Consider the following 23,060-nt stretch of genomic DNA (forward strand, 5'->3'; position numbering starts at 1 on the left):
ACACATACACAGAGAGCACACGCACTTTACACTGTACCACAGTGAAAAAGTGCGCAGAGGCCTAAAATCACCAACCCAGGTTCCAGAAACAGGCTAGGAAAAAGCAAAAAGTTTCGGGGTGAACCCTTCAAAAGGGCCAGGTCCAACAGTACCTCAGCAACAATCTAAACGAACCAAGGCGGAGTGCTATAGCACAATCAGTATCCTTTACTAAGCAGGGGATCTGAGAGCCATCCCCCTCGCATAAGGGTTTTTCTTAGTTCACTGCACCCTGTGTGGGACTTGGGGGGGGGGGGGGGGGGGGGAGTCATTGGTTTTGTTTGAACACTTGGGGTGAGGGGGCACCAGGTGGGCGACAGACCTTTTAGAAGTTGGGGATGTGGTTGGTTCAGAACTCACAAGCAGGAAATGTGGGGAGAAGGGACCGGTTGTGGAAATTTGCTCCATGTTATAGTAACACTGACGAAAGCACAGTAGATTAAAAGGATACGCATAATCGAGATACTATCAGTTCCCATGTTGCAGACTGGCCAATGGACGAAACTTAATGAAGGCCAAGCCCCACAGTGAACCCTTTCCTGGGACGTTAATGGTCTTGTTAATAAAATGAAACGAGGGGTGGTGGCCCAGTTTATCCGCAGACAGGTGCCAGACTTGGTGCTGCTCCAGGAGAGGAGTCTCCTGGGCATGCACTGTCAGTGTGTCCAGCGGGTCCATTTGTTTTGATCGCTCATACGGGCTTGGTCAGGCCTTTCAGAGGGGTGGCGATTTTAATGAGAAAAAATCCCCCGTTTAAGTTGACCCAGAAATGGGAGGATACAGCGGGATGCTAAGTTGGGGCCCAGGGTACCCATAGATCATCAGTTCATAGTGATCCTGAATGTCTATGCCCCGTCCAGATTACAGCCACAGTAGTGATAGGCCCCGTACTTCTGTAATCTACAGCTACAAGGCACATCATAGTGGGCAGATCTTAATGACGTCCTGGATAGGGTAGGGACAGGTCACCGGCCCCCAATTTGCACCACACCAGGCTAATGATTAAGGTCAGTCCACCCTCACCCTGGGTTTGACAAACCTGTGGAGACTGAAGCACCCCCAAGACAGGCAGAATTCCTACTTCTCTGGAGCAAATGAATCCTTTTTCCCAAATAGATTATGTGTTTGTACCAGCACCGAAGCAGTAGAGATTGAAGAAACCGAATATCTAGCCCAGGAAATATACAATCACTCGCCCCTCAGGCTCACCTTGGAAGTGAGGAGACGGGATGGGTGAGCTAGGAAGGGCTGGAGACTTAGCGCCTGGGAGTTGCAGGGTATGACATTAGTCAAATGAGTTGAGGATGGCATCCAACCTGTATTTCGTCTGTAGGGTCGCCTCTCCAGTGACACTCTGGGTGGCACATAAAACAGTCCTTAGAGATAAAGCTCAAAATCTAATAGCGCAGGGGAAAGGTGCTTGGCAAGTAGAACTGGAGAAAGATTGCAGACAGGGAGACAAAGTTGTCTAAAAAGTACAACAGGGAGGTGGAGCTTCGCGATCATCCAAGATCGTCGCGTGAGCACAGAGCTCCCGGGACCCTCGCCGCCCTTCGCAACTATCCTGATTTCGGAGATGGGCGTTTGAAGACGCGCTTTGGCTGATCTAAAAACTTTTTCGAGAATTTCATTTGGACGTCAGGAACCACTGCTACATCGACTTCAACTTTTGCGGCCTGCCCCAGGACGTGCCCGGGGGCTCTCTTAGCCAGCAAGCCGTGGAGTAGTTGAATAACATCGGCCGAAGGGGGTTCCCCCAGACGGCCTCATCTTAACTTTCGGTTTCGCTTTCCTACTCCGGGCCTCGTTCGATTGGAGAACGGCTCCGATCTACCCTTGATCCGGCCTGGCTTCGCCCCTCTGCAACGTGTTACGTCTGTGAGCATTTTGCCTTCAATTTTTCCGGCACCTATCCCACTGTATCTCACTTTTGCTGACTTTTGGCCTCGCCATAAACGGCCATTTTCACCAGGTCTCGCAGGCCCCTTCGGGGCACCCTTTTCAATATGGCCACCAGACCTGACCCAGAGAAGCGCATGACTAAGACGCCTCTCCGAGGGGGACAGATTCAAACCAATGTTATGGATCGTTACACCCATCCTAAGGGATCCCCCGGTAGTACCGGCCGTACTCCTGACGATCCTGGGGCTGAATCTGCCGCTTCTCCTGAACCCTCCCTACAGGATGTCATGAGTGCCATCGCCGGCATGAAGGCTTCGATGGGTCAGCAATACGAGGCCCTTGCCTCGAAGATCGACACAGTGGCTGTCGACGTCACTTTGATTAGAGCGGACCTGGCGAAAACTAATGAGGGTCAAGTCCTTAGATTTGAAGACCTCCAGCCTAACTACCGACGTCTCCGACTGAGGAAAAACAGCCCAAATTACAACCGATGCCCAGGCTGCTGGCACAAGACGCCTCTTAGTTCCCATTTTGGTCAGTTACCAAATAAAGAGAAGGGCGCGGGAAGGCAAGAACAGATTTTTATTTCTCATGAGGAGAGCCTGTCATTTCGGACACGCACACAAGGTCTTCAAGAGGTGCTCTAACAAGTTTCTCTGAGGCTCCGTCTTTTATACACAGGTTTATGATGCACAAACATTCCTTATTGCAATAAAGACACTTTGAAGTACGGAAAGGCATCCCCGGAATTCCCGGTCCAAGCCCGTTCCCACATACATCTACAGTAGAGTTCCCACCCCAATCTCAGCATGTGGTGGTTGTCGCGCAGCTGGACGTTCCGCTGGGAACGGGAAAGTGGGTGATCGGTCGGATCTGGAGGTGTGAGGGTATTGATTAATCACCGCTCCTTTGATGTGAGGCGAGGTCCTACTGTAGGGGGCAATAAACTGCATCTGCCGGGCTAGGTGATGGCCTGGGATGAGGCTGGACAATCGGGCAGGGAGGAAGGGGTCATCAAAGGAGAGGTATTCGTGAAAGGAAGGGAGGTGTTGGTCAGGCGCGGGGTGCGATTCCCAGGGGCAGAGTCGCGCAGAAGGAGAGGTCTTATGACCCGTGCATGAGAGAGCGGGGGCAGTCGGGGCGCGGGGGAATGCTTGCGAGGCTGGGCAGTGAGGGGGAGAGACGCGCAGGCTATTGGCAGTGGGCAGAGAGGTCATGACACACAAAATGGCTGCCACCTACGTTCGTGATGGGGACTAAAAGGGACAAGATGGCGTGGCCACTGCTTCGTGATGTTCGCTTTACTTTCAACAGTGGCTGTGGTGAACACAAATGAACATGTACATATACATTGTCATTTTCCACACGACATACAGACTGAAGTCGGCAACCTACGTTCCTCGAACGACTTGATGGCACAATGGCTTGAGGATTTTGAAAATAGGGCATAGCGTAATAATGTACGCATTATTGGAGTCCCTGAAAACCATGAACATTCTTCGATCGATCTCCTGGTGGAAGATCTTGTCTTAAATCATCTCGCCCCCTCTGGGCTCAGCAAATTCTTCGCCGTTGAGCGAGCCCATCGAGTTCCGGGTGGAAAACCGAAACTGGGTGCCCCACCGAGACCTATCATTGCAAAACTTTTTCACTTTCGTGATAGAGACGCTATCCTGCAAGCCTCTCGGGTGGGCGGTCCGGTGAAGTTCGAGAATACATCCGTTCACTTCTACCCGGATTTTACTCAGTTGGTTCAAAGGCAGAGAATGGGTTTTCAGGGTGTGAAGCGGCGGCTACGTGACTTGGGCCTTAAGTACGCCATGCTGTTCCCAACTAGATTTCGGATCGAGTATGAGGATCGGACATTTTTCATTGACCGCCCGGAGAGTGTCGGTGACTGGCTTGACTCTTTGCCTAAAAAGGATGATCGATCCGAACACCCTGGTGGTGCCGAGGGTGGTTTGCCGGAACAAGAGCGACACTGTGGTTCCCGATGTCTGAACTTTTTATTCGTATTTCAGCTGAGTCTAATATTTGGGTCTTCTTATGTCCTGTTCTATCTTGGCCCGGGGTGGCGGGGGGGGTAAATCGGGACTCTTTCCTCCTCCTGGGTTTCTTTGTTTAGATTAGTTTAATGACTGGGCGACAGGCACACTGCAAGTTGGGGTGGCTATTGAGTCTCACGCAGGAGTGCAGGGGGGGGGGGGGGGAGGAGTTGTAACGGGTTCCAGTTGGGGGGTGGAGGGGGTGTTTGTTCGTTTGTTCTCTTTCGCATGGCAACGTATTGTATTCCTTATTGCTTCGATGGATGTGTTCTTTGTGGGGTGTGCTCTACAGTCTCTTCGGGAATGGGGGGTAGTGAGTTGAGACTGCTGTCTTGGAATGTCAACGGGTTGGGGGACAGGATAAAACGAGGGATTGTGCTGCAGTTTTTGAGACGTCATTCTCCTGATTTTGTCCTTCTGCAAGAGACACACCTAATTGGTAACGCTTGTCAAGCCATGAATAGACGAGGCTATCGCTTGGTTGCTCATTCCGGATTTACTTCTGGCTCTAGGGGGGGTGGGTATTCTGGTCCAGTCTTCCCTCCCCTTTGAGATTGATGACGTAATACTTGATGATAGGGGGTGCTACGCTGCGCTCACTGGTAGATGGGAGGGGAAGACGCTCTCCATACTCACGATCTATGTCCCCCTTGGCCTGCAGACTTCCACCTTTGCTGATATTGAACGGGTTGTTCTAGGGCTTCCTGAAGGTCTTTTAATCCTGGGTGGGGACTTTAACTCTGTCGTCTCTGGCTCCTCGGACCGCTACCCTCCCAGAGATTTGACTAGATCTCAGTTATGGATGAGTGGGTTTTTGGAAACTTTCGGGCTGGTGGATAGTTGGAGGTTGATGCATCCTGTGCAGTTACAATATACCTTCCATTCAGGAGCCCACGGAAGCCTCTCCAGGCTTGATTATTTCCTAATGCCAGCGGCTCAATCCTCCTCTATCAGGGAAATCCAACACCTTCCCAGGGGCATCTCAGATCATTCCCCTTGTGGCTCTGTGTGGAAACTGGGGCGTGCTGTGAGGGCAGGGTTGCTCCCATCAACCCCTGGTATCTCCGGAATCCTAAGGTCCGCTCAGAGCTGATAAAATCTATGGATCATTACTTCCTTGATAATGTGGGATCTGTTTCTTTATCTGTGTCATTGTGGGAGGCTTTCAAGACTGTTATACGTGGACATTCTTTGTCGTTAATTGCTGGTGCCAAGAAGGCCAAATGTGAGGAACTGGTGCGCATTGAAGCTGACATAACTGTCATTGAGAGTGACCTCGAGGCGGGTGTCACCCGTGCTAAACTCCACTCCCTCAGCTTAAAACAATCTGATTATAAAGCCCTGGTGACCGACGCTGCCAAAGTAATGGACAGAGAGCAACAGGGTAGGCTGTATGATGTGGGTGACAAGGCTGGTAAATTTCTTGCATGGCTTGATAAGAAGGAAAGAGCGAATCGTGTAGTTCCTGTGATTGAAAGGTCGGATGGAGTGTGTGTGAATGACCCGGCTGTTTTGTGGATCATTTCCGTACTGTGTATTCTTCAGTTTGTGATAGGGACGAGGAGGATTCCCAGTTGTTATTGCGGGACATTGCATTGCCCTGTCTCTCTGACGTTGATAGGGATTTTATGGACGCATCGCTTACGACAGATGAAATAGCGATTGCCATCCGCTCCCTTCGTTCTGGAAAGGCTCTGGGCCCCAATGGCTTGCCTATTGAATTGTACAAACTGCGGCCTGACAAAATGGCGCCCTATCTGAGGGATATGTTCCTTGAGGCGCTGAAATCTGGTTCCCTCCCCGCAGATCAGCGGCTGGCCTCTATCGTGGTAATACACAAGGAAGGTAAGCCGCGCGACCGTTGTGCCTCTTATAGGCCCATCTCCCTTTTAAACGCCGAACCCAAAATTTTAGCCAAATTGTTAGCTAACCGTTTGGTTAAGGTGATCTGTGATTTGATCCATCCGGATCAATCCGGTTTTATCCCGCATCGCAATACTGCCCTTAATCTTCGGCGGCTTCATGGAGTTCTCGCAAGAGCCGGGACCCTCTCTGAGCCGGCCATTTTGGCTTCCTTGGATGCCACTATGGCTTTTGATACTATCGAATGGCCTTATCTCTGGGCGGCTCTCGCCAAATTTACTTTTGGCCTTATTTTCATTGCATGGGTTAAACTTCTTTATGAGAAGCCTCTGCCTCAGGTGGTGGTTAATGGGAAGGTATCTGGCATTTTTACTCTCGGACGGGGCACTCGGCAGGGCTGCCCGTTGTCTCCCTTGCTTTTTGCCCTCGCGCTCGAACCGCTGGCCGCATGGCTCCGCTGGGAGCCCTCGATAAGGGGCATTAGGTGTACTCCTGACTTCGAGGATTGTATTTCGCTTTATGCGGATGACATCCTTTTGTACCTCACATCCCCCCAGAAATGCCTGAATGTGCTTTTTGACGTTTTAACTTCATTCGGGAAGAACTCAGGTCTTGTTATTAATTGGACGAAATCCTGTGTCTATGTGTTAGCAGGAAGGCTTCCCACGCTGCCTCGCAGATTCCCGATCCAAGTCACCGAGTCAGGGTTTAAGTATTTGGGGACTTATATCTCCCTGGATCCTGTGGTTCGCTACGAGCGCAACCTGCTTCCCCCACTCCAGCGGCTGAAACTTGATGTCTCGCGCTGGCGTCGGTTACCGTTGTCGCCGCTCGGGCGTGCTGCTCTTTTTAAGATGATGTCGCTGCCGAGATTTTTGTACGCACTCCAAAACTCCTTTGACCCTATTCCCTCCGGGTTTTTTCGGGAGGTGGAGAGCCTACAGCGACGTTTGTTTTGGGACGGACACGCGCGTATTGCTCTCCCCAAGCTTACACTCCCTTTGTACGATGGGGGCACGCTTTCCCAGACATTAAGCGTTACTACTGGGCCTCTCAATTGAGTGCGATTAACCATGCCACCTATGCACCGGGTCCTTCACCAGCTTTCGAGATGGATAAACACCTTTTACTGGGCGGGAATTATAGTAGGACGCTTTACTCAAAGGGGATTTGCAGGACGTTAACTGGGCCCACTAAGATTGCTGTGCGAGTTTGGCGAGATGCAAATGCGGCTTTGGGGTGGGGTGATAGATTGACTCGTGCGGCTCCGTTGTAAGACTCTGAACGTTTGGGTTATTTATGGAGAACGAAAGGTTTTGAGAAATGGGACATGATTGGTATCAGCAGAGTGGGTGACCTCTGGACTAAGGGAAATGTTAAAACCTTTGAGGCGCTGAGGACGGAATATGAGCTCGGAGACAAGGAATTTTTCAGATACGTGCAGGTGCGCCATGCCTTGCTGTCGGTTTTCGCCGCAGGCACTGACGTTCCAGAGTCCTCTCCTCTCGAAGACCGTATATTAGACGGTTATGTCCCTGACAGCACGATCTCATTGATTTATAAAAAATTTATCAATAATCGGACTGATCTACTTGTGCGTCTCAGAGCAGTATGGACTGAGGATGGATTGGAATTAGATGAGGAAGACTGGCAATCCGCGTTGTCGTCACCCAAGGAGGTCGCTATTCCTGCCCGTCTTCGCTTTGTCCAACTTAAGATCCTTCACCGTATATATGTTACTGGTCCGGGTCTGGTGCGAATGGGCTATTCTCTGGATGGGTTGTGTAAACGTGGTTGCGATTCAGAAAAGGGGGTGGTGATGGACAGAGCATCTGAGTTAAACCGAACACTTATACCCAGTCAAAAGATCAGGGCTTGATCCATCACCGTTTTTTAGCTCACTACACCATCCCAGCTCAGAACCTGGCTATATGCAAATTAGTCTAACCCTGGCCCAGTGCATCATGGGAACAGGGCAGACCAAACTACCAAGCCAATTCTTTACTGGAAAGGAAACAAGCTTCCGGGGACCGGTTTCTGCCATTGCAGCCGTCTTCGGCCCGGCTTGCTTGAATCCTGATGGTGCAGTGAGCAAGGGACTCATGTCTGAGCATACCCTGCCACTCCTATAGTGGCCAAAACGATTCAGAAAAGGGGGTCTACCTTCACCAAACACTACGGGCCTTTGGATTTGGCCCCAATTTCTGTAAATGGGGCCCGCTACTCTATAAAATGCCCACAGCTGCAGTTGACAATGAGTTTCTGACAGCCCCCTTTCCCTTAGGCCATGGGACTAGGCAGGTGTGCCTGCTTTATCCCCTTCTTTTTGCACTGTGTATAAAGCCCTTGGCCTGCTGGGTCAGATCATACCTGACAGCGTTTCCTGAGGTAATGGGTCAGGGGGAAAAAATTCACTTTAAACAGACGATATCTTGTTGTACCTCTTGGACCAACAGTTCTCTATCCCTACAGTCCTGGCGGTGTTCCAAACATTTGAAAGGTACTCAGGGAACTGGATAAACTTGGGAGAAATCTAGATTATATGCTGTAGGCCCTTGTGAGTTGTCGAGAAAACTCCTATTGTACTTTGGAGGTGCGGAGGGATGGGTTTCGCTACCTGGGCATCGAAATAATGCTGGATAAAATGCACGTTCTGGACAGAAAGCTAGAAGTGGATGGACGCGTATAGTTGGAGACGATTGCAACTCTCACTGCTGGAAATGGCTACCATCTTTAAGATGGTCACACTCCCTAAATTGATTTATGCCATGCAGAACCCCTCGTTTGCATCCTCAAGTCCAAAATGACACAAACTCTCTTACTGGACCCCCCCGCCCCCTCCACACAAACAGCCCTACAAGCCACTACACGGTCCATGTACAACGGTGGCATTACACTACCGGATGCCTTATGTAACTCCAAATTAGGGTTTGCCCCAACATTGGATCCAGCATCCAGACTAGAGAGATCTGTTATGGAAGACTACTCATATCTGCATTGTTTGTATGACAATCACAGGAGTAGGCGTCTTCTGTTGCATCCCACCCAGGCCATATTGGTGGCATGGGACAAGGCCAATAGACGTTTGGGGTGATATGGCCGAGTGACTGGGCGCATGCCACTGTGGAAGGGGCACACACTGCCAGAGGTGGGGAGGGTGGTGGGATTCCACAGGTTGGACCTATCGGGTGTTTACCATGGGGGATGTCCTAGCTGAGGTGAGGCTGAAATCATTTGACGCTCTACAAAGTGAATACAAACTGGATCCCACACAACACTATAAGTATGTGCAACTGCGGCATGCCCTGCTGGAGGAAAACTTGGATTGGGCTTCAATCAGGGCCTCAGTGAAGAAATAGGCATATGGGTGTTATCTTAAATCTATCGCACCATAGTGAATAATAAACCAGACACCCTGGGGAGCCTTTGAGGGGCTTGGGAGAGAGACCGGGGGCCTACTGAATATGTGAACTGGGAGGCGCCTGTACGCACCCCTGAGAAGTGGCTTTTCAATCTTAAATTGGGATTAGTTCAATTAAAATCCTACATAGAATCTACTTTAATAGGAGTAGACTACATAGGACGGGCAGGGCAGCAGACCCTTTTTTGCTTACAATGCAAGGTGGACAGAGACACCATCCTGCATACTCTATGGGACTGCCCTGGGGTGGCCAACTACTGGGCAGGCATTAAGGGGGAGCTAAAGGTAGTCCTGGGGGTTACCATTAAAGACAGCCTGCAATACCGCATTCTGGGAATACTGTGCACGGTGGATGTCACACATGCACATCTACTGTTCTGTAATCTAGGCTTCATGTTAGCGAAAAGAGATATCGGCAGGTATTGGGGTAAACAATAACTGCCCATAAAAAGACAGTGGATCACAGGCATGGACTTGTGTATGAATGGGTGCCTTACTATGTGGGTCACATAACCGCTGCGATCCAATAAATAAGTCGCTTGAGATAGATTTGATCAGGTTTGCGAGAAGTAAATTAACCCCAGGAAATAAAGTTTGGGAAGGTGGGGAAAGGAAGAATGTATGAACTTGTTATTGGTTCGATCACAATTCTACTGTAATTGTTGACTGTGTGTATATGTTAATTGCAACAATAAAAATAGTTTTAAAATCCATGAGCAGACTGTCAAGCATTTTATAGGAGTCATGATTTTGAAGATGAAATGCTGAACCCAGGGGCCGAAAGGGGAGGAAGAGAGTTATAGTTATATTGCTTTATTTAATGGCTATGCCGTCAAATTTCAAGCAAGAGCGTACAGAATTTAGTTGGCGCTTGCAGCGTCCAACAGTGAGAACACACACCAATTGTCATGTTTGTTATACATGGTATATTTACCTCTGTAATCATGCTGAAAGCTACAGGCAACATATTTTTATTCAAGGCACACAAGGTAGCCCTACCTTTGAAGTATTTAACTGTTTTCACTCTGAGCTCCAGAGTAGCGTCCTCATCGCACACAAAGACCGTGGACGGATGCTGCTGAAAGGCAGACACAGTCCACATGTGGTTGACACCGTCTTCAATGGCTTTGTACAAAGCAAAAGCTTTATGTGCTCCAGTGATGAGGATCATAACCTGACGTCAAACAAACAAGACAGGGAAATCACTTGTCTGGTATGAGAGCAGAAAAAAAGACATTACAAAAACACCCTTCCTATCCAAAGCACCACTCATAACGTGAACTGGGTGTGGCCATTTCGTCAAATTACAGACAGACAAAAGAGACCCACAAATCATGAAACGTTATAAATGGGAAAAGGCCATATTTTAGCTGCAGTACAAAACTTACCTTTCCAATAAATCCTGAAACTCTGAAAAAGGCTTTTCTGTTTTATAGCTGAAGAGCATTGAATTCCAAAGTGGAAGATTACACTTTTTACCATTAAAAGCAGCCCTGGCAAATTTTGTCAGAAGAGCCCTCATAATGCACATAATGAGCAGGCGCAGCGAGCGAACCGGACCACTGCAACGAGGTAGGGCTTGGGGATTCCGCTAATATTTTATTATAAAAATGAAAACATTACGACACATTTTTCATTTAAGAACCTTGTGTAATCGTTGAATGGCAAGGAGGAAATTGGGTCAGGGGTCTGCTGTTTCTTAGCCTATAGAGTCCAGTACATATATGATAAAGATTCCTCAAAATTCAAAACAATGTATTCATTTATAACGTGATCATTGCAATGCATTTTCAGTTTAGTACATTATATTATATCATGCCATTGAATGACAGCGATAAGAAGTGACTCTAATCATGAGCTTCGAAACATTCTTGGCCCCACGGCCCGGCTGACGACGCTACTACTGAACCAAGAGGAAAGGGAGTTCTGTTTTACCCACTGTAAGTGGCCTCAAGTGTTAATATAGATGGAGAAACATTATATTTGTTTGTGTTTGTGCTCCACAAGCTCGAACCAATGTATTTCAAGGTGCTCTTATGTGATGTAAAACGAAAAGGAGGCAAAGTGAAAAAAATAGTTGCCAAAGACCAGTCAATGAGGTTAACTGAAAGCTGAGTTTGAGGCAAGGTTTCCTGGTTTCACATTGTTCAATAAGGCCACTACAAGGTTCTCTCTCTTTCTCATTTTAAGATCAGAAGTTTAGTGCTTTATGTTTTATTCTTTGAGGTGATAAACCAGTGCACTGTGTTAAATACATCTGCACTATGCTTGTGTGATAAAGATTGTTGGTCGAAGTGTTTGGAGAGAGTGATGTTTTAATACAGAAGAATGAAATGAAAACTAGAGCACCAAATTCTTGGTCAGTGCATTAAAACCATTTGCTCCATGTAGCTAAAAGTCTTTATTTATCTTTATTTCACCTAACCATCCAATGACTGAACAAGTTTCTATAATGAAACGTCTGCGGAAAAACACACCATATTTGGAATAAAAAAAAAATATTAAGTGAGCAGGAACCCCTCCCCCGCAACTCCCTCTTACAGTGGTCAGGCGTGCTCCCTCGCTACTTGCAGTAGGGGGGGCTAGTCTGCTTAAATTTGCCAGGGCTACTATTTGTTTCGAGTTCGACACTGATGCGGAGTAAACAAGTGTAGTTGTAGCACAAATCCCCTTTGGTCTGGCTCTGATTATGTTTGTCACAGCTTGAATTAGATTTGGAATTGAAATTGGATAACTTATACATTACACCATTACAATTAGTTATGTATTTAATACATTTTTATTTTTTTTAAAATACAGCCAGGTAAGTGAAGTTTAGGATACAGCGGCATGAGCATTCCACTTTAAAGAGATGTCAAATGGACTCCAAAAACACATGCATGAGAAAGCACATGACCACTGAATCTCTCGATCAGGGAGGATGAGAGGCTGCATCTGACAATTCACAAATCTCTCAATTTCCACGTAGAACTCCTAAAATAGGGAATTCAGCATACAAAAGGGGTGACCACATTACAATGAACAAGAGGGAGACGTACTTTATTCAGATTGGATTCCCATTGTAAGACTTGATACAAAATTGCAGTAGGCAGAAAGGGAGTACACAAATTGTGCCCGTTGAAGGGCACAAACCCTACATGGCTAAACCATGTGCATTTCAATAAATAGGTCTCAAATACCAATGCTAAAACCCATGAAGCGAAATAATAAAAGCAATACCCAGCAATCTACAATTTACACCATTCAAATTATTTAGCTCTCCCCATCAACCGCCTACCTCTCTTGAGTCCATCACTGTGCCTACACCAACTGTTAGTGCCATAGTTGGCACTTTGGAGAGATTCCCATCAAAGAATCTGGCGTTGGCCAATATGGTGTCCATGGCGAGTGTTTTCACTCTCGTTCTGGAGACTAAACTGGACCCAGGTTCATTGAAGGCGATGTGACCATCAGGGCCGATGCCTGTGAGCAACACAAAATGAGGGAAATTGAAAACACAGCTATGGAAGAGAAATCTGCCACCTAAAAGGAATATACATTGTGCAGGCAAAAAGCAATTTCTGTGGCTACTCAGAAATCTGCAGGTCACAGTAAGAACAATATTACAGACAAAGCAAAGGTTTTTCATCATCCTGGAACACACAACTTGAGTTGGATAAAAACTTATATTTTTCAGTACAGCCTATATAGTTTGTGATGTGTTACGAATGTAGCAAAAACGAATATAAACCGCTGCACTCCAATGTATGTATGTTAACAAAAAATATTCTTTAGTGTTCAAATCTTATGGGTGCTCCAGGTGTTCACCTCCTGGGTCGCAAGGTGCTCTGAACAATAACTGCGGGAAATCCTACGGTGAGTAGGAATAACCTGGAGTACACTTAAAGCACGGTTGTGCTGTCTCTTGTAATATATAGTTAATCCCAAATGATTTTAGTTCAATCCAGTTTGCGTTAATTTAAGTCATTTATTTATTAATCACCATATTCCATTCATATGATTGAATATAATTCCATTTTCATTATTGAATCTCAAACGGCGTGTTACTGATCCACATAATTTTAAATTCCCCAATGCATTTCGCACTGTCGTGCGCTTCCTCAGGGGGTCTGTAATTAAGTAGAAATAACAACAGTAGGTACACTAGTATTCTTCCAGGAGACGGTAAAGTACAAATGAATGTGCGTCATTTAAAGTGACTAGATCAAGTCTGATGGAAAGTGAATAGATCAAAAATAAACAATAGGGAGGTGTACGTCAAAGCCCAAACGGGAATTATGAGTGTGCCCAAAGAAAATGTCCTCAGTGCTTCAAAAAAACTTAAAAAGAACTGCGAGAAACGAAGATCCAAAAAAACGACGGTGACTAATATACAAATTGAAAGTGACACGAGTTATGTGACTAGGATAGAAACGGTGTAGAAAACCATGTGCGTAGTTGTTATCAGCACCATACACTATGTTTCCCCATGCAGTTAAATTAGACCGTCAACGTCTTAAAAGCTCACAAAGTAATAAAGAAACAAACTAATAGTAAAGTCAGCCGTAGCTTACCAGAGTAACATAGCTCAAAGGAACAACGTCGGGTAATCCGGTATTTGCGAGGACCCGGCTCCGTGGTTAGAAGGAACCCGGAAGACGCCACGCATGCGCAGTAGTGCGCAGTAACACATTGAAAAAGGCTATCGGAAAGTAGGCATGGAAAAAAGACCTGCGCAACATGCGTTGGGCGTGTGAAATGCGAGTAGCATGCATTAGTAAGACCAGAGTGTAAACAGCCCATAATAAAATAACCAAAGTGAACATGGAAGAAATGAGAAAGTAAACATAGAGAGCTAAAAATTCATAAACAGGAATAACAATAATAATACGTTTCAAACACAATCAAAAGTGATACATGGAAATATACTAAACAAAACATAAGCGTGGAACCATGAAACAATGACAACAATGTAAAAAATGACACAAATGACAAAAATGAAAAAAATGTAAGCAAACTTGTCGGAACACCCCCTGCAGGTTAAATACAACTATATACAAATAACTACCATTACACAGCTAAATGGAAGTCAATATTTACAGAGTATTCAGTTAGTGGTATCAAATCCCTGATCATAAATGGCATCCAAATTCAAGGCGCTCATTGAGTCCTTTAGGCTGGATCGCCTGTAGTCTATATATCCAGTGTAGTTCTCGCTGTAGTAATCGTTTATTGTTGTCGATATGTGGTTGTTTCTCCACTGTTTCCAAAATCAGGAAGCGTATCTGACTCGGGTTGTGTGATTGTTGAATGAAGTGTGCCGCAATATTGGATTTTAGATTTTTTGTGCCGATATTGCTCCGGTGTTCATTTAGCCTGATTTTTATTTTTCGTTCAGTTTTGCCCACATAAGGAAGACCACATGGGCATTTTATCATGTAGACAACATTGGTCGTGTCGCATGTAGCATTAACTCGGAGATTAATAGCAGTTCCTTGGGTGGGATGTGTCATGGTGGATCCAAGAATTATACTATTGCAATGGCTGCAATTGTGGCATGGGATAGTTCCTTTAAAAATGGTTTGTCTGATTATTGTGGGTTGCTTGATAAGTTGTTGAATGGTCCTGGTGCGTTGGTAGGCAAAAATAGGAGGTGTTTCAAAAATGTGATTGAATTCAGTTTCTGATTGCAGTAATGGCCAGTGTTTGCGAATAACCTCTTTTATTTGTCTTGATTTTGTAGAATATTTGGATACAAAGACGTTACGGGTCATTTCCTGTTGGGCTTTCAATTTTGGTTTAAGTAACTCATCTCGGTTCTTGAGTTTTACTCTTTCTTCAGCAGCCGCTGTAATATGCTCAGGATATCCACGTTGGTGGAATTTTCGAACAATTTTTGAACTGTTAGCGTTGTATAGGTCATCAGTAGAAGCAATACGCTTAGCTCTCAATAATTGTGAGTACGGAAGATGCTTTTTCAAACTTGGTTGGTGAAAACTTTTATGATGTAAGTAATTGTTACGATCTGTAGTTTTGGTAAAAATGGAAGTGATGAATTGGTTACCACACACTTTGACAAGTACATCCAGAAAAGCAATTTCAGTTTTGTTAAGGGTGTGGGTGAATTGAATCCTGTCGTTAACAGTGTTGAGGTGGTTGATCGCAGCAAGAAATTGAATCTCTGTGCCTTGCCAAACAAGAAAAATGTCATCAATATATCTGTAGTATGCACACATGTACGGTTGCCAAAGTGCATTATGCAATATGTGTTGCTGTTCGAATGCATACATGAAAAGATTAGCATATGCAGGAGCAGCACAGTTGCCCATTGCTACTCCAGATAATTGCAAATAGAACTGATTGTCACCTGTTTTGAAATAGCTATGATGTAAAATAAATTGCATCAATTCCATTAAGAATACTTGAAGATCCAATGGTTTGTCCGTTTGTACTAAAGCAGTCTCAAGAGCTTCCAAACCCAAATTGTGGGGGATTGAAGTATATAGTGCGTTGACATCAATCGTACATAGGACAATTGGTCGATCATTTGGTATTACAATCTGTTGCAATTTATTTAAGAAATCGGTCGTATCCTGAATGAATGTACTCATACCTTTAACACTCGCTTGCAGGTGTTTGTCAATGTAAGCGCCCGTTGGGGCATGTATAGAGTTGGTAGTACTCACAATTGGTCTGAATGGTGGTTGGCTCAAGTTCTTATGGATTTTGGGTACTAAATAAATATATGGTACCTGAGGATAATCCTTAATAAGGTATCTTTTGTCTCTGTCAGTGATAGTATTAGCAGATACAGCTTTGTTAATGATCTTTGTGAGTACATCTTTGAAAGCCTGCGTAGGGTCTGATCTCAAAAGCATGTATAAATCTGGGTTGTGAAGGTGTTCATGCAGACCTTGTTGGTAAAACGTAGAATCAAGAACGACAATGGCGCCGCCCTTGTCAGCTTTGCATATGGTCAGTGTTTGGTTGTTGGCTAGTTGTTTGATAGCTTGTCTTTCTTTCAGCATAAGGTTGCTTCGGTTGTTTGTAGGAGTGTCGAACAGCACGTGTAAGTCTTGTTGTACTGCTTTCTCAAAAACGTCAAGGACCTTATGGCTGATGGGAGCCATAAAGTTACTGGAAGGGCGTAGACCCAGAAGAGTACCTTTATCTGGAGTAGTGGTAGGTACACAAATGTTATCGAAAAAGTGCCTGAGTCGTAGTGTTCTCATAAACTTGTAGAATGAGATGGAAATATCTAATTTGTTAGTTTGATATGTGAGAACAAAGTTCAAACCTTTTTGTAAGACTTGTACTTGTGCTTGGTTCAAAGGACATTTAGAAATATTGACCACTAAATTCTGTGACTCCTGGTTGATTTCGCTGGTGGGGGTAGATTGTCTCTGACATTTGAACCTCCTCGATCGTCGGTTGGATCGGGACCAACATCTAAAAAAGAATCCGCAGTAGCGGTGGCAGTTGGTTCGGTGGTAGTTTTGGAAGTAGTTGGTTGTTCAGACCTTGTCTTCTCAGTTGCAGCTTCTTGTCGTGGTCTGCCTCGTGGAGGCATTCTACGTGTAGAATCCTCTGAAGATGATGTCTCACCATCCGTCGATCTATTCGGTTGATTACGATTTTGTCTCCTGGCTGCATATATTTCGGCCCAATTATAGACCTCCCCTAGCTTGTAGTCAACCGTATCACGTTTGAACTTTCTCAATTTTCTTTCATTGATTTCTTTGATATATGTATCTAGCTTGCTGTTAATGTCTTCTAAAGTAGCACTAAATTCTTCTGCAGAAATCTTTTGACTGAGTTCATGTTTGAGTTGCTTTACTTCTTTTTCTAGTTCCTCTAGAAGTTTAGAGAGTTCCTCAACGATCAGAAGAATCAAGTCAAGTGAGCATTTATTAAGTATGCCATACCATTTTTCGGTGAACCTAGGGTTGTTCTTGCACAAAGTTGACTTGAGAGGGATTCGCAAACCTCTGGGGATGCGCTGTACACGGTGGTATCGAATGAGTGTCGAAGCGTGAAGACGTTGATTGATCTCACGTTTAGCTGTGCGCCAACTATTGTTCACAGCTAAACGTGAGATCAATCAACGTCTTCACGCTTCGACACTCATTCGATACCACCGTGTACAGCGCATCCCCAGAGGTTTGCGAATCCCTCTCAAGTCAACTTTGTGCAAGAACAACCCTAGGTTCACCGAAAAATGGTATGGCATACTTAATAAATGCTCACTTGACTTGATTCTTCTGATCGTTGTGGAACTCTCTAAACTTCTAGAGGAACTAGAAAAAGAAGTAAAGCATCTCAAACATGAACTCAGTCAAAAAATTTCTGCAGAAGAATTTAGTGCTACTTTAGAAGACATTAACAGCAAGCTAGATACATATATCAAAGAAATCAATGAAAGAAAATTGAGAAAGTTCAAACGTGATACGGTTGACTACAAGCTAGGGGAGGTCTATAATTGGGCCGAAATATATGCAGCCAGGAGACAAAATCGTAATCAACCGAATAGATCGACGGATGGTGAGACATCATCTTCAGAGGATTCTACACGTAGAATGCCTCCACGAGGCAGACCACGACAAGAAGCTGCAACTGAGAAGACAAGGTCTGAACAACCAACTACTTCCAAAACTACCACCGAACCAACTGCCACCGCTACTGCGGATTCTTTTTTAGATGTTGGTCCCGATCCAACCGACGATCGAGGAGGTTCAAATGTCAGAGACAATCTACCCCCACCAGCGAAATCAACCAGGAGTCACAGAATTTAGTGGTCAATATTTCTAAATGTCCTTTGAACCAAGCACAAGTACAAGTCTTACAAAAAGGTTTGAACTTTGTTCTCACATATCAAACTAACGAATTAGATATTTCCATCTCATTCTACAAGTTTATGAGAACACTACGACTCAGGCACTTTTTCGATAACATTTGTGTACCTACCACTACTCCAGATAAAGATACTCTTCTGGGTCTACGCCCTTCCAGTAACTTTATGGCTCCCATCAGCCATAAGGTCCTTGACGTTTTTGAGAAAGCAGTACAACAAGACTTACACGTGCTGTTCGACACTCCTACAAACAACCGAAGCAACCTTATGCTGAAAGAAAGACAAGCTATCAAACAACTAGCCAACAACCAAACACTGACCATATGCAAAGCTGACAAGGGCGGCGCCATTGTCGTTCTTGATTCTACGTTTTACCAACAAGGTCTGCATGAACACCTTCACAACCCAGATTTATACATGCTTTTGAGATCAGACCCTACGCAGGCTTTCAAAGATGTACTCACAAAGATCATTAACAAAGCTGTATCTGCTAATACTATCACTGACAGAGACAAAAGATACCTTATTAAGGATTATCCTCAGGTACCATATATTTATTTAGTACCCAAAATCCATAAGAACTTGAGCCAACCACCATTCAGACCAATTGTGAGTACTACCAACTCTATACATGCCCCAACGGGCGCTTACATTGACAAACACCTGCAAGCGAGTGTTAAAGGTATGAGTACATTCATTCAGGATACGACCGATTTCTTAAATAAATTGCAACAGATTGTAATACCAAATGATCGACCAATTGTCCTATGTACGATTGATGTCAACGCACTATATACTTCAATCCCCCACAATTTGGGTTTGGAAGCTCTTGAGACTGCTTTAGTACAAACGGACAAACCATTGGATCTTCAAGTATTCTTAATGGAATTGATGCAATTTATTTTACATCATAGCTATTTCAAAACAGGTGACAATCAGTTCTATTTGCAATTATCTGGAGTAGCAATGGGCAACTGTGCTGCTCCTGCATATGCTAATCTTTTCATGTATGCATTCGAACAGCAACACATATTGCATAATGCACTTTGGCAACCGTACATGTGTGCATACTACAGATATATTGATGACATTTTTCTTGTTTGGCAAGGCACAGAGATTCAATTTCTTGCTGCGATCAACCACCTCAACACTGTTAACGACAGGATTCAATTCACCCACACCCTTAACAAAACTGAAATTGCTTTTCTGGATGTACTTGTCAAAGTGTGTGGTAACCAATTTATCACTTCCATTTTTACCAAAACTACAGATCGTAACAATTACTTACATCATAAAAGTTTTCACCAACCAAGTTTGAAAAAGCATCTTCCGTACTCACAATTATTGAGAGCTAAGCGTATTGCTTCTACTGATGACCTATACAACGCTAACAGTTCAAAAATTGTTCGAAAATTCCACCAACGTGGATATCCTGAGCATATTACAGCGGCTGCTGAAGAAAGAGTAAAACTCAAGAACCGAGATGAGTTACTTAAACCAAAATTGAATGCCCAACAGGAAATGACCCGTAACGTCTTTGTATCCAAATATTCTACAAAATCAAGATAAATAAAAGAGGTTATTCGCAAACACTGGCCATTACTGCAATCAGAAACTGAATTCAATCACATTTTTGAAACACCTCCTATTTTTGCCTACCAACGCACCAGGACCATTCAACAACTTATCAAGCAACCCACAATAATCAGACAAACCATTTTTAAAGGAACTATCCCATGCCACAATTGCAGCCATTGCAATAGTATAATTCTTGGATCCACCATGACACATCCCACCCAAGGAACTGCTATTAATCTCCGAGTTAATGCTACATGCGACACGACCAATGTTGTCTACATGATAAAATGCCCATGTGGTCTTCCTTATGTGGGCAAAACTGAACGAAAAATAAAAATCAGGCTAAATGAACACCGGAGCAATATCCGCACAAAAAATCTAAAATCCAATATTGCGGCACACTTCATTCAACAATCACACAACCCGAGTCAGATACGCTTCCTGATTTTGGAAACAGTGGAGAAACAACCACATATCGACAACAATAAACGATTACTACAGCGAGAACTACACTGGATATATAGACTACAGGCGATCCAGCCTAAAGGACTCAATGAGCGCCTTGAATTTGGATGCCATTTATGATCAGGGATTTGATACCACTAACTGAATACTCTGTAAATATTGACCTCCATTTAGCTGTGTAATGGTAGTTATTTGTATATAGTTGTATTTAACCTGCAGGGGGTGTTTCGACAAGTTTGCTTAAATTTTTTTCATTTTTGTCATTTGTGTCATTTTTTACATTGTTGTCATTGTTTCATGGTTCCACGCTTATGTTTTGTTTAGTATATTTCCACGTATCACTTTTGATTGTGTTTGAAACGTATTATTATTGTTATTCCTGTTTATGAATTTTTAGCTCTCTATGTTTACTTTCTCATTTCTTCCATGTTCACTTTGGTTATTTTATTATGGGCTGTTTACACTCTGGTCTTACTAATGCATGCTACTCGCATTTCACACGCCCAACGCATGTTGCGCAGGTCTTTTTTCCATGCCTACTTTCCGATAGCCTTTTTCAATGTGTTACTGCGCACTACTGCGCATGCGTGGCGTCTTCCGGGTTCCTTCTAACCACGGAGCCGGGTCCTCGCAAATACCGGATTACCCGACGTTGTTCCTTTGAGCTATGTTACTCTGGTAAGCTACGGCTGACTTTACTATTAGTTTGTTTCTTTATTACTTCGTGAGCTTTTAAGACGTTGACGGTCTAATTTAACTTCATGGGGAAACATAGTGTATGGTGCTGCTAACAACTACGCACATGGTTTTCTACACCGTTTCTATCCTAGTCACATAACTCGTGTCACTTTCAATTTGTATATTAGTCACCGTCGTTTTTTTGGATCTTCGTTTCTCGCAGTTCTTTTTAAGTTTTTTTGAAGCACTGAGGACATTTTCTTTGGGCACACTCATAATTCCCGTTTGGGCTTTGACGTACACCTCCCTATTGTTTATTTTTGATCTATTCACTTTCCATCAGACTTGATCTAGTCACTTTAAATGACGCACATTCATTTGTACTTTACCGTCTCCTGGAAGAATACTAGTGTACCTACTGTTGTTATTTCTACTTAATTACAGACCCCCTGAGGAAGCGCACGACAGTGCGAAATGCATTGGGGAATTTAAAATTATGTGGATCAGTAACACGCCGTTTGAGATTCAATAATGAAAATGGAATTATATTCAATCATATGAATGGAATAATGAAATGAAATGAAAAATTACATTTCTATAGCGCATAACTACCCGGAGGCCTCGCAGCGCTTTAGACTGATTACTGTGTCGGACCTACGGGTAGTTAGTACGCTTTTGCAAACAGGTGGGTCTTTAAGGCCTTCCTGAAGGATTGTAAGTTACTGTCTTCTCTCAAGGTCACAGGCAGAGAGTTCCAGAGCCTTGACGCTGTATGGCTGAAAGAGCGGCCGCCCCATCTGGCCCTCTTGACTCTGGACGAAGTTGCCAGATGCAGTGTTCCAGAGCGAAGGGCTCTGGAGGGGATGTAGGGTGATACTAGAGGATGTAGAATGGCCGGGCCTGTTCGATGAAGAGATTTATGTAAAATACACATGGCTTTAAACTGTGCTCGGGCAGCCACCGGGAGCCAGTGGAGATCTTTTAGCGCCTTCCTGGCGGACTGCCAGCGCGGGATGTTAAACAGCAATCGTGCGGCACAGTTTTGGGTGACCTGGAGCCTGTTGACCACTGCCGCAGGGGCTCCCAGATATAGCACATTCCCATAATCCAAGCGGGAGAGTACAAGGGCCTGCACCATGACCCTCCTCGCCTGGATTGGGAGCAAAGGGAGCACTTTGCGGAGCATTTTCATCAGCCCCACGCAGGTGGAGGCAGTTTTGCTGGCTTGAGCTGAAAAGTCCAGTGCTTTATCGAGCCAAATTCCCAGGCTTTTTATCAGGGGCTTAGGGGGGGGGGGGACACCGAGACATGAGGGCCAGATGGAAATTAAGTTGGTCAGAGGAGAATTGCCCAGTAACATGATCTCGGTTTTCTCCCCATTAAGCTTGAGGTGGGAAGAGTGCATCCACTTAGCAACAGCCTCTAGACAGGGGCCTAGATTGTTAGAGGAGCCCTCCGCGTGGTCCAGGGAGACCACCAGTTGGGTGTCGTCAGCGTATGTAATAATACGCACACCGAACGGGTGGACTATCCCTTCTAGAGGCTGCATATAAATGTTAAAAAGGGTGGGGCTCAGGGAAGAACCCTGAGGCACACCACACCTAAGTGGATGCTTAGATGAAACCCCCTCACCCTCAAACACCCGAAAGGATCGCTCGTCCAGGAAGGAGGTCAGCCACGCAAGGGCCGCGCCCGACACACCCATGTTCTTCAGACGATGTAATAGTGTGGCATGGTTAACTGTGTCGAACGCGGCACTTAGATCGAGCAAGATAATGGCTGTTTTTCCTCCCTGGTCCATAATGGCTCTGGCTGCCTCCGTTACTGCCAGAAGGGCCGTCTCAGTGCCATGCTGAGGACGGAACCCCGTCTGAGAAACACGCAGAAGGCTGTTACACTCCAGATATAATGGTGATTAATAAACAAATGACTTAAATTAACGCAAACTGGATTGAACTAAAATCATTTGGGATTAACTATATATTACAAGAGACAGCACAACCGTGCTTTAAGTGTTACGAATGTAGTCATTACTATTATTAATAATTGCCATTAGTAAAAACCAACATACACCTCGTCCGAAAAGTACAGGTGAGAAATAATTACTCTGGAGTATGATTATTCCTAAGAAAAAATAGGCAAGTGATTTGCTCTTGTACCCAAAATATCTGGGTTCTGAAAGACGCTTGATTATTGGTGAAAGCTGCAAGGCGTCATCACTACAGAACACGGGCTACTA

General features: G+C 44.8%; 1 protein-coding gene across 2 annotated transcripts in view; it reads right to left on the minus strand.

The window, feature by feature from the left end:
- The window catches only part of GNPDA1 (glucosamine-6-phosphate deaminase 1), a 75,754-nt gene that overhangs the window by 35,584 nt on the left and 17,110 nt on the right, over window positions 1-23,060 (minus strand). For both annotated transcript variants that reach the window (XM_078653070.1, XM_078653069.1), the window contains exons 5-6: window positions 12,548-12,732; window positions 10,270-10,444 (exon numbers count right to left, since the gene is read on the minus strand). In XM_078653070.1, the coding sequence (XP_078509196.1) occupies window positions 10,270-10,444; window positions 12,548-12,732 (360 nt within the window). The remainder of the gene's footprint in view (window positions 1-10,269; window positions 10,445-12,547; window positions 12,733-23,060) is intronic.

This window comes from Lissotriton helveticus, chromosome 7 (genome assembly GCF_964261635.1).
Source record: "Lissotriton helveticus chromosome 7, aLisHel1.1, whole genome shotgun sequence".
In the NCBI taxonomy this organism is placed as follows: Eukaryota; Metazoa; Chordata; class Amphibia; order Caudata; family Salamandridae; genus Lissotriton; species Lissotriton helveticus.